At 50.2% G+C, this 17,381-nt stretch overlaps 1 protein-coding gene across 3 annotated transcripts in view; it reads right to left on the reverse strand.

Moving 5' to 3' along the window:
* Nucleotides 1–17,381, reverse strand: part of WDR3 (WD repeat domain 3) — a 29,148-nt gene that overhangs the window by 2,523 nt on the left and 9,244 nt on the right. For all 3 annotated transcript variants that reach the window (XM_075904882.2, XM_075904889.2, XM_075904879.2), the window contains exons 8-25: nucleotides 16,439–16,540; nucleotides 16,225–16,322; nucleotides 13,993–14,094; nucleotides 13,332–13,562; nucleotides 11,822–11,915; nucleotides 10,949–11,050; nucleotides 10,068–10,153; nucleotides 8,690–8,825; nucleotides 7,755–7,811; nucleotides 7,187–7,287; nucleotides 6,542–6,653; nucleotides 6,305–6,439; nucleotides 4,833–4,883; nucleotides 4,070–4,135; nucleotides 3,033–3,125; nucleotides 2,553–2,600; nucleotides 1,067–1,110; nucleotides 211–339 (exon numbers count right to left, since the gene is read on the reverse strand). In XM_075904882.2, the coding sequence (XP_075760997.2) occupies nucleotides 211–339; nucleotides 1,067–1,110; nucleotides 2,553–2,600; nucleotides 3,033–3,125; nucleotides 4,070–4,135; nucleotides 4,833–4,883; nucleotides 6,305–6,439; nucleotides 6,542–6,653; nucleotides 7,187–7,287; nucleotides 7,755–7,811; nucleotides 8,690–8,825; nucleotides 10,068–10,153; nucleotides 10,949–11,050; nucleotides 11,822–11,915; nucleotides 13,332–13,562; nucleotides 13,993–14,094; nucleotides 16,225–16,322; nucleotides 16,439–16,540 (1,787 nt within the window). The remainder of the gene's footprint in view (nucleotides 1–210; nucleotides 340–1,066; nucleotides 1,111–2,552; nucleotides 2,601–3,032; nucleotides 3,126–4,069; nucleotides 4,136–4,832; nucleotides 4,884–6,304; nucleotides 6,440–6,541; nucleotides 6,654–7,186; nucleotides 7,288–7,754; nucleotides 7,812–8,689; nucleotides 8,826–10,067; nucleotides 10,154–10,948; nucleotides 11,051–11,821; nucleotides 11,916–13,331; nucleotides 13,563–13,992; nucleotides 14,095–16,224; nucleotides 16,323–16,438; nucleotides 16,541–17,381) is intronic.

Consider the following 17,381-nt stretch of genomic DNA (forward strand, 5'->3'; position numbering starts at 1 on the left):
AGGGCACTTCAAGAGCACGCAGCCGAGGGCCTCTCTGCAGAGCCTGTCTTCTAGCACTGCTTGCTACAAGGGCTCATCCACTGGGAACTGCATCAAGATCCCCCTGCCTCCCTCCGTTTCATACGGGCCCTCAGCCAGGCTGCCAACACTGGTAACTCTTGAATTCCAGACAGTGAGGCAGGAGAGGCTGAAGCAACCCTCCCAACTCACCTGAGCAGGAAGAGGAGAGCGCGGCAAAGGAGCTCCACCTCCGAGCCCAGCTGGATGTGCTCATTAAAGAGCACAAGCAGGTCAGGCACATACGAGAAGGGCAGCACCAGCAGAGACTCCTCCAACTCACTGAGGAGAGAGTACAGAGACGGGGATGATTGACAGCAGCCACGGACAGACCACACTGCACCAACAGCCTCTGCCCTGCTACAGAACGGAGGGAAATCCCTCCACAAGGAAAGGGTCTGGCCCCAAACCTATGATGAGCAGAGGCCGCTGTTATGTTTAGAAGGTTGTTAATCAGCCCCCGGCAGGGTCCCCAGCCAGGACATGACATGCCATGCACAGCTGTTCCGCCCCCGGCGCCGCACAACCTGGCAGCTCCCCTTGCTGAGGAAGGAGACTGGGAAAAGTGAAGAGAGCCAGGACCATTTGGATGGAGCAGTCTCCCAGGGCAGGGAGCAGGCAGACACCATTTGGGCGGGAGACTGACAATCCTTCACCATAAGAAAGATGCTAGACAGCTCAGCCGATTTGGAACATTCCATTAGCTCCCTTCCATTCCACGGAGTAAGAGAACCCCTGGCCTACGGCAGGGACAAGGATTGGCCACTTCTCACCATGGAGAGAATGGTTTTTATTCCCCGCTTGCAAACGCTCTGCAGCCCTAAAGAGATGGTTCTGGTATCAGAATTACCCATAACATGCATTCAATGACTTCAGGGCTACCAGTGACAGTCTCACCAGTCATTCTTCTATTTCCCATCCCCAATAGTAGTGGCCCACCCGAGATTCTAACCAGCCATAGCCTCAGCAGCCAGCTTCATTGCTTAGCAAGAAGCCTCTTGGGACTCACCTTGACTTGACTTTCTTGAAAACTTCTAGCACATACGCTGAGGGCTGAAACAAAAGGAAACCGTATCAGTTTGGCACATCAGGAAGTGTCCCAAAGAGAGCACTAGAACAGTGGCTTTCAAGCATTTTAGGCTGTGTGCCCCTTTCCAAATTATGTAGTCTACCACGTACCCCCTTCTGAGACAGTCATACAATACCTAAGAGTTGGCAAGCTAATCACACTACATGTCCGCTATTATAGGACTTTCCTTGCATACCACTGATGAGAGCTTATGTACCGTTGCAGCTTTGAAAACCAACGATACTAGAGAAAATAGATCTCAAAGCACAGTTACAAAAACATGGGAATGTCATTGCAAGAGTTGCTAAATACAATCAAAATGAACAGAGAAACAGAAAGCCACTGCTTCTCCCATCCACTCGCAGTTTGGAACAGGAGGTGAGTGAAAGAAAGTGCTTTCAGAAAACTCTGGTACTGTGAGATGTGAGAGATAATTTAGCAGGTTGAACATAAAGTGTTTATTTTATACAAATTCTGTAATTGAGTGGAATGAGCTTGGTGCCATATGGATAAATGTTATTTACCCGTACGCTGATAAATTATATAAAATACTCTAAAAAAACTAGTGACCTGAAGTGTTACCAGTCCCAGCTCCTCTCATTCACCTGCTGAACAGCACTTCCTAGGTCACAAATTGTGCTGCAGAATAAGCTTCCTACTGGGAAGTGGCAGGAATAAAAAGGCAGCTCAATCTGAGAGAGTCAAACACCATTCACTGTACGGAGAGAATGGAGGATGACAAGGATTTCTAAAGGGCGCCTAATTAGTGTGTATGTATAGACATGATAGACTTGTTTGCTACAGAAAGAACAAACTAGGGGCATTTACTGGCCTACAAACGTACGTAAACTCAGAATGTTTCATTTCTGTGTAATATTACACACACACTTACTTTCTAGCATCTAGAAGTGAAAATTGTTCTAAGCTGCTATAACCCACTGGGTTACATCAGCACATCAAATCCCAGAACATTTTACATCTGTAGAATTTCAATCAAAAAATCCTGAAGCCTAAACAAAAGCCAGAATTTGAGTAACGATCCTTCCAAAATGAGACTGTCCAAGGCAGAGCTCTGCCTTCCACTCAGGGCCACCCCACCCTCCAAGAGCAGAAATGCTGCTGTAGGAATTGGAACTTCCACGGGCTCCCAAAGGAAAACTGGCTTCCAGCTACTGCTGTCAGGACCACAGCAACGCAGCAGACAGGTCTTCAGCAGAGAGCAGATACAGCCCCTGCCAAACCCATAGAGCGTTTCTGGGCTTGATCTGCCCTGGCAAGTGCTCAGAGCCAAATGTCTGGGCCCAGACTCAAGCCTTCTGAGTGCAACATGTTTTTGCTGCTTGAACTAATGAGTGAATGGACACCCCACGACCCAGACCTCCAAGAGCAGACCATTCACAGCCCATGAACTGGCCAGCTCACTTACTGAAATGTTTCCATAGGCCCGTAGGATGGGATTGACTGGAAGGGGAACCTGGAGAAGGAGAAGAGGTCAGAATAAGGCAGGTACATCTGCACCCAGCCTCCAATAAGAGCCATGCACCCCAGACCTTCACATGGAACACTCCTGGCTTCCCCCACACAGAGAGGCAGTTTCAGTAGCCAGAGCAGCGTAATTGTCAGCACACTTAGATCTACACATCTCCGTTCTCTCCCACCCAGGCAGCCAGCTGCCTCCCATGTAACTAGCAATAACTGGATGAAAGTAAGAATGGACAGCTCGGCTCGATGATAAGAGAAACCTCCTGGCAGAGATTTCCGTAAGGAAGGGAAGCGCTCTCCCCCAGATAGAGGCAGAAGGCCCAGTGTGCTGAAAAACCCAAACAGAAAACACACTGCTCACTATGCGCCAGGGAATGAGGCAGCGCTTTTCACGCTTCACCACGTCCAGGCCAGGTCTCCTCACCTCTTTCCCAGCAGCTTTACATATGGCCTGGTGCTCCTTTAATTTTGCAGTTTCTTCTCTGTACAGCTCGACAGCTTCCATGATCCGCTCAGCCTGCAGAGCACAAAAGCAGCAGTCGCATCAGGCACTGAAGGAAACAGTCTGAAAGCCGCAGACAAAGCAGAGCTCATGTCCTGATGGAGGGCAGCCGGTGTTATGGGGATGAATCCAGCTTTCATTTGCCAGCTTTAAGACCATGTCATGAGATTCCAAACACGGACTAGTTAGTACGCACAAACCACAGCACCCGCACTAGCCAGTCAATGAAGAGTCAGGATTTCCCAGCTCACTGAGATGCTGTGTTTTGCTCAAGGTGCTTCTCTGCCACGTACAGGCAATTCCAGCATGCCAGAAGGGAACCGCTCTCCTCAAACCACACACTCATCAAGGAAAACAGGCTGGTCCATTCTCACCACGTGGTTTTACTTGCTGAGGGTAGCCAGCCTGTCTGCTGCAGTGGGCAGGGGATCCACAAAACCCAACCCCTCTCACAACACTGTACAGTTGCCAAGGAGCATTATAAGCCATCTTCTTCTGACATATCAGGGACTGCCAGGAGCAGGAGCCCTGACTAAATGGACCAACATGCACAGCAAAATCTACCCTTTTTGGCACTTCCCATGATCACTTTCTGGAGGACCCCACTGGCCCAGAGGCCTGCCTGCAGGGCCAACTGCTCTGAACAAAACAGTATGCAAAGCTTTGAATGCGGTGATCCCAAAAAGGAAACGGATCTATTCAAACCTGGGGCCTGCATGCTGAGTGGAGCATACCCGAGAGGGGAGATTGTCTCAGGACTTCCCTGGAAGACACCAACCTGGCATTTTTCAGGACAAACCCCTCTTGGTTGAGGCAGTGACACTGCTCTGCCTGACTTGGGAAAACCTACTGCTGTGCCTCTGCAGCTCAGATTTCTACTCATCAGAGCACAGGCCCTTCCAGGGAATCTGCCGCCCTCCCAGTGACGCCTCAAACCAGCCACGCTCGTACTAACTTACCGCTTTGACAGTTTCGATGGTTTTCTTGCCTGCTAATCCGGTCTCTCCTTGGGTCTCGCCAGCCACCTACAAGACACAAGCAATCCTGAAGCTACAGCCCTTCCTGCTAGGCAGCTAACAGTCAGCTCAAACCTGAGCCGTGCTGCATATTAAAGCTTTCCTCTGTGTCTCGTGTTCTTGGCTTCCCATCGCGTCCCCTATATCAGTGCTATACACAGGTAATGGACTGCGACACAAATAAACTGCCTTCAGCCCAGAAGCCCACGGCCCTGTTCTAGTCTTAACACCCCCATGAAGCAGGTGACTTTCAGGGCAGGGAAACAGGCAAAGAGTTAACCAAAGTCACACAAGGCTGTGACAAAGTCCACAAAAGAGCTCAAGCCTCCTGCCTGAAGTACTAGACACGCTGCCTGCCGTCCATCTCATGGAACAAAGGGCACGGGAGAGCCAGCCCTCGGCTACAGATGGGAGCCGGGGCTGGGGAAAAGGCAGTGCTTGGGAGTCGCAGACTGCAGTTACCATCTTGGGAGAAAGCCAGCATCCTCGCTCTCGCACAAATGGCCAGGACTCCGAATGCCTCTGCTTTCCACCTCCTGCGAGCCAGCACTGCCAGTGCCCAGCTCCCCAGAGCACCACGCTGGGCCTGCACCAGTGAACCGGACCCTCTCCCCCCACCCCCCAGCGCTCCTTACGAGTCTCACGGAAGCACAGAGCAGACCAGCTTCGGAGCATGTCATGCTGCTGCTCAGGCAGCTCTACTCACCACAGGCTGCTCTTCCTTAGCCACACTCTCCTCGTACTCCACATCCCGTTGCTGCGGGAAAACAAACGGGATACGTTAACGTGGGTGGGTCATACAGCAAGAACAAAGAGCTTCCTTCCTGGAAAGCTGCCACCTCACGCAAACCACGCGGTCCCATTTCGAAACTGGAACTCCTGGCAGGTTCCCAGGCTCCTTTCCTCCCCAGGCCCAGCCTGAGCTCAGGAGGGTGGGTTTGACTTGCACTGTTCCAGCAGTGCTCTCACTGCAGGGCTGACTAGCAGCACCCCCCTCTGCTAGGCTGTGCACACTGGGGCTGCCCAAAGAGACCGCTAGTGTCAGTCAAACCACGCTGACAATCCAGATACAGCTGCTCTCTCCTGAGACAGCACAGCACGAACAAGCTGGGAGCGTGCTGACACCAGCCCATCCTGCAGGAAGGCACAGCCCCAGCAGAGCACTGACAGGCACCTCCCACACTAGCACAGCGCTAGCACAGTTTAATTCATTCTTTGGTGGCCGGAGCTGTGGCTTCCTCACAGAAGGTCCAACTCCTTGCTCTGAGTGCATGGCGCAGATGCATTGTAAGCTGCCCTAAGAAAAGGGCATCTACCTCCCTCTGCAGGTATAGCTATCATCCCACAGCCACCAGCATTTCTAATTTCTGTGGTATCAAGATGCTGTCCATGGGGCACAGCCAGATCCACACAGAGCCAGGCCAGACCTCACTGACTCTAAGGTTTCCTCCTGTGCACATGCCAGAAGGCATCCTCTCCTGCATCAGCTCCTCGGGGGATGCTTTGATGCAGATGAGAGCCCTGCAGCACAGGAGGCAGGGCTGGGCTCGCTCAGCTCTCCAAGACATGGGCCTGCCATTGAGAAGGTGCTGCCCTTGTCCCTCTCAGACTCTGTTGTGGTGATGACCATGGCAGGCTCAGGTAGAGAGGCGGTCACATGGGCCTCTTACGCTAAGGGACAGAGCAAGCAGCGCACACTACATCTAATTAACCAACTCCCCATTGCTGCCACCGAGGGCAAGTGCCCCAAACACCGCGCAGAACAAAGTTTGAGAGGCCTGCAGAGCTTAGTCCTGAAGGGAAAAACAAAAGGAGACGATAGAGCCAGCACTCCTGGGGGAAACAAAACATCCTTTCCCTCTGAATGCTGGGGAGCAGCACAGAAGAGAGCAAGTTAGCCGGGAGCTTACAATGCAACACAGCAGGAAAAGAGAAAAGAAAAGATGGCCAATGCAATCCTGAGCCACCTGAAGATAATGCAGGAGACAACTGTCCCTTTCTTCATAATGTTCCCATCACCTCTGGGCATCTTAGTACCAGACACAGGTAAACAGCTGAGATCTCTTAGGAGCTGGTAAGATCTTCTGCAGATTAAGAAGGGGCATGCAGTGATTGAGGAGAAACTCAGGATGGAGCTGTTCCTTGCAGACAACCACAACCAATGGCTAATGCGCTTACCATCTCCCTCTCCTCTTCCAAGATGAGTGGCTCCCTCGTCCTTTCCCAGAGGCGTAAAGATTTATCATGAGATGATGACACGACGTAGTCTCCATTCGGACTAAGCGCCAAGCACCACACCTCCTGGTGGTGTCCCTACAGGTCAGAGAAAAGAGGTGAGACATGACAAACACCAATGGTCCCCACCACGAGGGGAAAGAGCTGCCCAGGCTCGCATCACTGTTTGAAACCCTTTACCTCCAGGGTCTGGATGTGCTCAAACTTATCCGCATCCCACTGCTTAATCTTGTGGTCCTTCCCCGCCGTGAAGAAGAGATGGGACTTGGGCACAAACTGAAGGGTCATCACGCTGGAGAGTGAGAGAAAGGGAGCCCCATCCAAGAGGCAGGAAAGGAGACAGTGAAAAATCTGAAGCCAACACGCTTTCTACAGCACCTCATCTCCGCCTGCCCCAAGGCCTTGCAGGGCCTCCAGAAGGTTGGGAGAAGAGATTTATCAGACCACATCAACTGTACCAGCTGCTGCAGCCTTCCACTCTGCGGCATGCTCTACCCCAGCAGAGCTCAGCCTGCTCTAGCAGAACTGCCAAGCTCCACAGCAGGGCATGAGCACCAATGAGCGGAGCAGCACCAGTGCTTGGCACTAAGGAAGCAGGGGGAGGCAGGGACACCTCTATTTCTGCCACATACCAGTGCTTCAGAACCACTGCCCAGGAAGGCGCACCTATCCACACTGGTGCTCATGCAACGCCCCAAACAGGAGACCAGGGCTCCACATCCACCCCTCAGGAGCACTGGAGAAATTGCACTGGCAGGGCAAAGATCAGTGAATCCCACTCCTTCCACGGGGGAGGAGTCTGCAGCCCCCCACACCAGGACCTACCTGTCATCGTGGGCAAAGAGGGACCGGTGACAGTCACCAAAGTCCAAGCCCCAGATCTTCACATTCCTGTCAGCAGAGCCAGTTGCAATTAGAGCCCCGTCCTACACCAAGCAAGACAGAGAGAAAGGGCATGACTGACAGGCTGGCTGACCTGGACAGGATTAGTGACCTCCCAGCTGGCTGCAAGGACTGAACAGTACATGGACTAATGAGCAGGGCCCCAAGAAACAAGTCTGCATGCACAGGACGGGCAGCTGTATTGCACCCCAAAGCAGGCAGTGTGGGGCTGGGAAACGTTGGAACAAACACTACAGAAAAACCTTCCCCATCCAAAATTCACTCCTGGCTTCTTCTCATGACTTAAACCCACAATCCTTTGCAGGAAGCAAAGGGCTGTGGAACTGGTGAGGGTTAATTTTGGTCTGGTAATTTGAGCGCTTTCTCTGAGAATCCCCATTCTAGAGGGCCCTGCCTAGCTATATTCCCAAGTAAGGCTGCAGTCTGCTTCTAAGGCCACCAACATCAACAACATTCAAAATCTTCTGTGAACAGCCCCCACATCACTCACATAGGAGATGTCCATACAGAGCACTGGCAGCTTGTGTCCATACAGGGACAGGAAAAACTGGAAAAGAGGATGAAATGGATGTAGTTAGAAATGCTGGACCCAGCACTTTGAAAGCCCCAAATCCCCTATATTCGGGTATCCGTGCTTCCAAACTCCTTCTCGGTGAAGGTTAGCAGCTGGCCTAAGATTTCAGGAAAAACAGCAGGCCACTGAAACCATCAGGAACAATATCCAAGATCACTGATAGATGAGAAAGGAGAAAGCCTGTCACTTGGCTTCCTTTGTGCCTGTATCACCACCTTACGTGTAGCCCCAAGCCATCTTATGCTGGTCTGTTTCCCTGCCTCACCCACAGCCCATGTGACTGCCACGCACTGCTCACAGGGCGGGCGTGTGCTCTCATATGCAGGTGGAATTCCCTCTGGCATTGGCTTCTGCCAGAGCCGTGGGATCCCATGTGTGCGGAGTGAAGGAGAGCTGTCAGAGTGCTCTAGCCCCACCCCTACATCTCTTCACACAGAGGGAAGGGCACCCACCCACCACCACTGGCCTGGCCCCCCTCTCATGGCGTAGCAGGGTGCTCGTAGCCAGGAGAAGGCTGGATTTTTCTTTCCAGTTTAAACACAGATAGCCCATTGAATTCTGGCCAGTGCTGAGCAGGATTCTGGGCAGTAAACAGGAACTGGACCCAGATGTCAGCAGGCTTCCCCATCTGTTATTACTGGCCAGCTATTTAATACTTGCTCCCTCCAACTCTCCCCAGTCTTACATTCTGCTTCAGGCACCTTCCCATTAATGACAGGGACAGCCCCAGATGAACCAGCAGCTCTGTGCCAGCAACCAAGTCACACCTTTCCAGCCAGCCCCCTGGCCCAGATGCCCTGTACTCTTAACGCCCCAGCCAACCCCTCCAGCCAGCCCTGGCAAGAGGCCACCTTGAGCGAATCGGTGTAGAAGATTTTCACGGTGCAGTCCAACAAGGAGACAGCCAGCAGCTTCTGGTTGGGGCTGTAACGCACACAGAGAACGTCCTCATCCAGCTGCAAGATGCTCGTCTGCTTCATGGAGAGCCTAGCAATGGCCAAGAGGAAAACAGCACCATTGTCCTTGCACGAAGAGCCTCAATGGTATAAACACAAATCCAATGCATGGCCACCTGACTGGGCACGTGGAATGATGCAGGACTGAAGTGAGCCAGGGGCTGTGCGCAGATGGATTTCACTGCCCAATCTACCACTCACCTCGAGAGTGAAAGGGAAGCTTGAAACCCCTGCCCCAAGAATGACTGAACTCAGCATGGCAGAGAACAGATTTACACAATGCAGGAAACAGCACGAGGCTCAGTTTGGGAAATGGAGAGTAAGGGGCAATGAAACAAAGCAATTCAAAAGTGGAGAAGGGTTGGGAATCCCACAAGACAACATGAGTAGGGCTCAATAAAACCACAAACCCCCAGCACCACAAGACTGCAAAGAACACGGAAGCAGAACTGGCTGGAAAACAACAATTCCGCTTCACCTAAAGTTTGGGGCTTTAAAACAATGCCTTTCACTCAGACACAGAACAAAAATGAGGATGTGGGAAACCCAAGAGCAGGTCTCTGCTCTGCATGATTTGGAGCAGGAACCGGAGTGACTCACTCTGTAACCCCACAGTTGGGTAATACAACCTGGGTCTCCCAGGTGACAGTGCACTAACCACTTGGCTGCAGAGTGAATCATTCAGACATGATCTGTTTCTCTCAATATCACCCAGGTTGCGTCTAGACTACGGGGGTTTTTCAAAAAAAAAAAAAAAAAAAAAAAAAAGTAGCCTTTTTTCAAAAAAACTTCCCGAGTCTACACTACCGCCACATTCTTTTGAAATTAAATCAAAAGAACGCGGCAGTTTTTTCAACTGTGGTAAACCTCATTTTACGAGGAAGAACGGCTTTAAAAGGCGTTCTTGAATGCAAACAGGGCTTTTTCAAAAGAAGTGGTTGCAGTCCAAATGCTCTCTTTCGAAAGAGGCTTGTAGTCTAGACATAGCCCCTGAGAAATATTCCCGAGGGAGAAGTCTGTCAGAACAGACGTTTGTTTCCACAAAATATGTCCGTTTTGTCAACAAGCACTGCCCAGCTCTAGGCGGAAGGCACTAGAGCTCGAGGGAATCCTGCAGTCAGCTCCATTAACTGCCAGCAGTTAGGCGCAGTCTGCCGCACACGTGGCACGTATTACACAAGGTATCCAAGAACAAAACCAAGGCCAAAGCATCAAGCAGGGAGAAGGAATGCATAGAGGGAGCGCTGCCTCCAGAGAGGTTTTTTCCTCCTACCTCTTTTGTGTGCTGTTCTCATCCTTCACCAACTCAAAATCCCAATACTTGACACATTTATCAGCACCTCCTGTTACGAAGCCACGCTGGAAAAAGAAGTTTAAAATTAAAGCAAGCGAGGACACGTTCTCTGCACTCAGGAAAAATACTACAGCCAAAGCAAGGTCCATGCACTTGAGGAGCTGCTCTTGAGATCCAGGCAAGAACTCAAGTTCATAAGATCTTAAGTTCCTACAATATGATGAGTAGAGCAGGTCACACTGACCATTGGTTCAAGATAGAACACAGAAATCTGATTTACTGTGCAGAAAACAGACATTTCAATGGCTTTGGTGGAAGGAGGATTTTTTAAGGAGGAATGAACTTAAGATGATGGAGCTGGCAGGATAAAATTAAGATGTAGACCAGGGCTACTCAACATGCAGCCCGTTTGTTTGTGGCCTGCAGTGCGGTTTGGGTTTACACGGGGCTGAACATGCAACCCGCGGGTGGGATCCTTTGACCATGGCTTCCGCTTAGAATACGCTCCACAACAGCAAGGCATCTCCCAAGCGGGGTGAGCACTGAAAGATGCAAATGCAACCCCACTTAAGTTGTGGCCCCCGGCATGTGCTGTGAGTATCATTGTGGCACCCGGGGGCTTCCAAAGTTGAGTAGCCCTGATGGAGACAGTAGCAGTAGCTTGTCTGTTATACTGACAACCTTCTGGAGCAAGAGGGGTCAGCTAGCTCCCTCACCCACCCACCCACCCCCTAGAAATCCTACCGAGCCCTCATCTGCAACCTCACAGCCATCCCTGAGACAAGGGGGTCCTGAGAGCAGCGCTGACCTACCACTAACAGAAAAGCCATAGGCCAAGTGTAGAAAGCTGGTTGAATTACCTGGTCTGGTGAAAGAGAGATAGACCACAGGGCCCCATCATGTGCAGCAACGGTCTCCAGCACACTCCCGGAGGCCAAATCATACAGCTGCAGCTTCCCTGTCTAGAGAGACAAGTGAACAGAGAGCAAGGCAACAACTTTATGGTGTCTCCTGCACTTGCTGAGACGGCGTGGGATGCAGTGAACAGGTCCAAAACCCAGCCTGCAGGCCTAAAGCAGCACACAGGGTGTTAGAACTTGAAGCACAGAATCCCAGAGGCAGAGAGGTTTGGAATTAAAGGAGCAGAGATCCCAGTGGGGGACAAAGCAGCCAGCAGTAGAGTAGAGCAGCTAAGACGAGAGACGTAACAGGTAGGAGAAACATAGATTTCAGACAAGTAAAGTGTAAGAGGAGCAGCTTGGGGTCAAGGCAGAATCCTATTGGCAATGAAGAAGGACACACCAGCTCCATCCATGGACTCAGCACACAGGACACATTTCTGGTCTGCAGTGTCCCTGGCCTGGAACAGTTCCACTGCTACACCTCAGTCCTGGCCTGTGCACCCCAACTCTAGCCCTCCGAGTATTAGATGGCCACTAGACAGCTAATCACCAGCGGCCCTGTTCCCATCAGGAACATTTCAACCCACACAAGCTACACTGGAGAGCTGTAGGACAGAGACGGTACCAGCTGCCACAGGAACTTGCAGCACCAAGGCAATCAGAGATACTCTGAAGAGGCTGCATGGCTGTGGTAAGATCACCAGGGCTGCCAGTGTTGCTAGCACAAGCAGAGCTGAACCAGTACTAGCACTGGTGGAAGCTTTTCGGAAGCTTCCCTAGCCGAGCTAGGGACTAGGTCTCCGGGGGAACTTCAGGAGGCGCACCACTTACCTTAGTTCCTATGATGACCTGCCGATCTCCAGGGACAAAGAGTGAGCAAAGCGCATATTCGCATGCCATGGTCCGGATACACTGCAGGGTCGACCTGTGGGTACAAGCAGCACGCAAGAGTCCATCTGGGTACATGTTCAGTCCCTGTCTCACTCTTGTCAAAACGGACAGGAGAGCAGTCCAGGGCAGCATTGAGGTACTTCAGACAGCAAAGACCAACATGCGCTAGAGTACAATGAGTCAGGTAGGGCACATGCTGAGCCCAGCAGGCACATGAGGGATTGGCCGGGGTAAGAGAAGTGCCACCCACGTTCCAAGCCTCAGGGCACAATTTGGCCCACAGAAAGGTTAGCTTCCCACCCCAGAACCTCTAAGATGCTAGATGCAAACAGAGAATCTACAGGATCCCCAAACCTGCTTCCCATATCAGAGAACAGGGCGGCTGCTACTTCCCCCTCACAAAACAACTGAAAACAGCAGACTCAGTGAGCAGGCCAGGATGAGGTTTCAGAGTGCAGCAATGTCACAAGGGAACAGAGTTTGAGGGAGTCAGCACGGGAGCATTGCGAATCCATAGCGGGTTAGAACAAGGGATGTTAAATATTGGTTAATTTAATAGTCAAGTAAACTCACGAATTCTTATCAATTAGTCAACTATTCTATAGTCCCCAGGGGTGGGGCCAGCAGCCAGTGCGTTCCAGCCCCACTCCCAAGGAGCCCCCTGCCACTCCACACTGCTGCCTCTGTATCAGAGGCAGCAGCGCAGGGTGCCAGGCTAGTTTAAAAATTAGCTCCCCTCATGGGGTCTGCATGAGCTGGAACTGAGCTGGGTTGCCTGCCCGCCCAGTTCCTAATACACTTTAAATGCAGAGACACCGCAGAGGTAGGTCCCAGAGCTGGCATGAGCCAGGACTGAGCGGGGCTGCTGGCCAGCCTGCTAAAAAATTTACTGGAAACCAGGGTGGGGAGGAAACAACATGCATGTAGTCAATAGCATTAACCTATAAGCTTTTGCGTATCCGTTAATTGACTACACTCTTACATCCCTAGTCAGAATTCCACATTAAAAAAAAAACCAGCATGTATGATCCCTCCGCTCAATCGGCAGGCACTCTAAAAGAAACAACCCACAACAGGAGCAAACCAGCATGTCAGCAACACTCCCATTAGGTCTTCCCCTGCCTGCACCTCACTGGATGCCCCACAAGACAGGCATCCTGTGCCTGGAGAATTCCACACAGACTGGCCTTAACTTGCTGGGAATACAACCTGTATATCCCCACCAGAGACAGCCAGCGTGAGAAGTATCTTCAGCACACTGGTAAGAGCTGCAGGAGGTGGCATAGAGGGATAGATCTTAGTGACAGCCAGGATGGAGGATGCTAGCCAGCCAGACCTGACTACAGTAGCACCCAAGGAGGAAAGAGAACCCTCTCTAGCCTGAACAGCTCCAAAGTCTGGGAGAAGGACACTGGGCAGACAGAGAGGAGTTTACAAGCAGAATCCACACCTGTTCCAGATCTTAACAGAGTCAGCAGCAGCTGAAAGGATGGCAATGTTATCAGAGCTAAAAGCCAGCGTCCTGACATCACTGTGGTGACCTCCAATGGTGATCTTGGATGCTCTGACAACTTGGGTGACTTGTGCAGATGGGTTCAGGATGTATGACTCAATGGTGTTGTTTTGGAGCAGCAAGGTGGCCTTCAGCTCTCCTTTTGGAGAGAGAATCAAGTCAAACGACCTGTTCAAATGGACACAGACACGTCAGGGTCATAACGGGCAGCAAAAAGATGAACTACCCCAAAAGGAAAACATCAAGAACAACTTCTTGATAGGAGAAGCATTCAGCAGTGGAACAGTCTAACAAGGGCAGCAGTAAAAGCCCCATCAGACCAGTAATTTAACATTAGACACGACACGCCCCCTAGGGACTCTCTTGAAGGGAACAGTCCTGCTGGAAGTCGTATGAATACACTACAGGGATATAAGGGGAAGGAGGATGGAGGACTAGCTCGAACCCTGTAGACCTTTCCCCAGCTTAAGTTCTATGGAATCTCCGTATCTCATCTTTGCAGATGACCCACCTTTGTAAAAATACTTTCTCCAAGTCATGGCCCCTGACTGGGTACCTGAGATGCAGCAATGACCCCAGGCTAGGGCTTTGCACTCACTTGATTTTAGCAGAAGCTTTGATGCTAGTGACTCGCTGAATCTCTTCTTGCAGACTCATCTCAACACTTCCTTCAGGCGCCTCTTCCTCCTCTGATTTCTGTCTAGAAAAGTCAGACAACCACCGGGAATCAGGTTACCTGAGACCGACAACCCAGAGACAGAAATGTACAAACACATTCCTCTCCCTTCCCACCCAAAAGAATCAACTCCCCTACAAATAAAACTAGCCAGACACCAAACTATCCAGGCCAAACGTGCCATTCTAGTGGAGGTGCAAGGCTCTTCAGTGCAGACCTTGCTAGTCAACAATGCAGCTGACAATCCTGAAGTGCTAAAGAGATCCCATGTCTCCTGCTGCAAAGTTAGAGACCAATGATACTAGAGAGGCTGGCTCTCAAACCACGCCCTGCTATGCAAATTATTCAATGAGGAGAATCTACCTACCCCTGAAATGCAATCGCCCCCGTGGGGAAATCCAACAGCCGCTTAATGGAGCAGGGCAATAAGCAGGAAGTGCAAAAGAATACTCTACCAAACAGAAACCATGGGGGCAATTTAGGGAGGCAGAAAGTAGCTATCGCTGTTGAAATCTAGACAAGACACGAACCTAATTGCTTCTCTCCTCTCTCACTTACTTAGGGCTTTTCCACCCATGGAGTTATTCCAGAATGGCTTCCGTGCTTTAAATTCACACCTTCCCTTAATCCAGATTAACATTCAAGTATGGACAGGCCAGAGGCTGCAAGCAAGTTCTTAGAGGCAGGGATCACCAGAAAAAAGAACATAAGAAAGGCCATACTGAGTCAGACAGTGGCAGTGATCACTTCAGGAAAAAAAGGTACCGATCCCTAATTCCGGCTCTTAGGCACTACGAAATGTTTCCCTGGTGTGCCTCAGAGTTCCCATGAAGTGAGCTAACATCACCTGGTTCCTCGGGGCTATTGCGAGGCACCTGTTAGATGCTAGGGCTTTGTTTACACTGCCGCTTTTGCCGCAAAAGCCTATGCAAATTATGTGTGGGTTAGCATATTGCCGTGCTTCATTTGCATAATTTATTCAAGCCGTTTTTTGCACAAAAACAAGCAGTGTGGATGGGTTTTTGTGCAAAAAAAATCCACACTGCTTGTTTTTGTGCAAAAACAGCTTCAATAAATTATGCAAACGAAGCATGGTGATATGCTCATCTGTGCTTCATTTGCATAGGCTCTTGCAGCAAAAGCCGCAGCGTAGACATAGCTAAGGAGATGTATGAATGATGGACACTATAGAAGCACAAAATAGACTTATGCTAAAAGGCTGTCTGCTAAAAGACTATTTGCCTCCTGGAACATACCAACCCAAAGCTCGTGATCTGTAGATGTCAGTATCACTCTGCTTCCTAATGTTGGCCTAGAACCATCCACACTCACATTGATAAGTGAATTTACTTTGTGCAACTCTCCTGAGTTATAGATAGTGATGTACATGTAGGGCTCTACAAGGAGAATTGTGTCCATTTCCTCATCCCATTCACTTCTTGCAAAGGAAACAGATGGTAGGTGATTTTATTACAATTACTACTTGCTCAGTCCAGTACCAACAAGCCAGGAACATGCAAACTGGGACTTTTCAGCTGAGAAAAGAGGAGACTAAGGGGGACACAATACAGGTCTATAAAAATCATGACAGGTATGGAGAAAGTAAATAAGGAAAAGTAATTTACTTGTCCCCATAAGAACTAGCGGGTCACCAAATGAAATTAATAGGTAGTAGATTTAAAACAAAGGAAACATTTATTTACACAGCACGGAGTCAAGCTGTGGAACTCCTTGCCAGAGGAAGTTGTGAAGACCAGGACTTTAACAGGTTTCAAAAAAGAACTAGATAAATTAATGGAGGATAGGTCCATCAATGGCTATTAGCCAGGATGGGTAGGAATGACATATGCAGCCTGTTTGCCAGAAACTGGGAATGGGTGACAACAGAGGAATTGATCACTTGAGGACTATCTGTTCTGTTCATTCCCTCTGGGGCACCCGACATTGGCTATTGTTGGCAGACAGGATACGGGGCTAGATGGACCTTTGGTCTGACCCGTATGGCCATTCTATGTTCTTAAACATATTAACAGCAGACCGACATGCAGAATAACTGCAAATAGTTCATGATTCACGGATAGCACCTTATCACTGGATGGGCATTTTGCCAAGTCTCACACATGGACATTGTCTACTCAGAAAAACAGAGCTTACTTGGCTTTTTTCCTGGCTTTTTTCATCTTCTTTTCCATTTTCTTGCGAATTTCATCCTCAGAAAGGACACAAAACACTTCCAGAACAGAGTCAGTTCCCTGGGAGACAAATTCAGAGCAAGTTGTGTACTCTACTGCAGTGGAGAGTCACTGAGAGACACAGCAGTCTCCCCTCTGTACTCCACTAGCAAAAGGCCCCAAAGCACATTGCTTACATGGCAGGCTAGGATCCTGCCTGTCCGGTCAGTGGCAAGAGTTACTACTCGGTCCCTTCCTTCCCGCATGATGGAGCCAACTTTGTTGCACCTCAGGAGTCGCTACAAGAATAAAGGGAAAACAGTTAGAGTCTGAAAAGTCAAGCAAATCTTCAGATGCAACAATGAAAGGGGTAGCATGTACAACATCTGACTAGTGTCCAAAAGAGACAAAGGATCTACACAAGCAAAGATGGTGAGAACTAACAGGAAACAAACATTTGTATCAGGCACAAATCTTTATATATATGAAATATGAATCTGTGCCTGAGTCATAGAACACTAGAACTGGAAGGGACTTTGAGAGGTTGAATCCAGGCCCCTACCCTCATGGGAGGACCAAGCACCATCTACAGCAGGGCTACTCAACTTTGGAAGCCCCAGGGGCCACAATGATACTCACAGCCCATGCCAAGGGCCGCAACTTAAGTGTGGTTGCACAGACATGCAAATATATATGTAAATATATGCAAATAGATTCTTTCACACTGAGGTGCATGAATACAACGATTAAGCCTTAAACCAGTGTGCTGGACCCAAAGGTGGCCAGTGTGAGCCAGTCAGCACCTCTCAGGCTCTGCCTTCAAGGCTAAACAGCCAGAACTTCCCACAATGCCCCGGTGCTCCCGACACCTCCTCCCTGGGGGCTAGAAATGCCGACACCTTGTATCCGTCTATTCCAGCCGGCACATCTGCCCGTGTCTTTCAGTGCTCACCCCGCCCGGGAAGTGCCCTGCCATTGTGGAGGCCATTCCCAGTGGAGGCCATGTACAAAGGATCCCACCTGCAGGCCATGTGTTGAGCCCCATGTAAATGCAAACGGCACCATGGGTTGCAAATAAACAGGCCATGATGCAGCCCACATGTTGAATAGCCCTAGTCTAGCTCATCCCTGATGTCTATC

The sequence above is a fragment of the Pelodiscus sinensis genome, chromosome 1 (genome assembly GCF_052426305.1).
Source record: "Pelodiscus sinensis isolate ZL-2025 chromosome 1, ASM5242630v1, whole genome shotgun sequence".
In the NCBI taxonomy this organism is placed as follows: Eukaryota; Metazoa; Chordata; order Testudines; family Trionychidae; genus Pelodiscus; species Pelodiscus sinensis.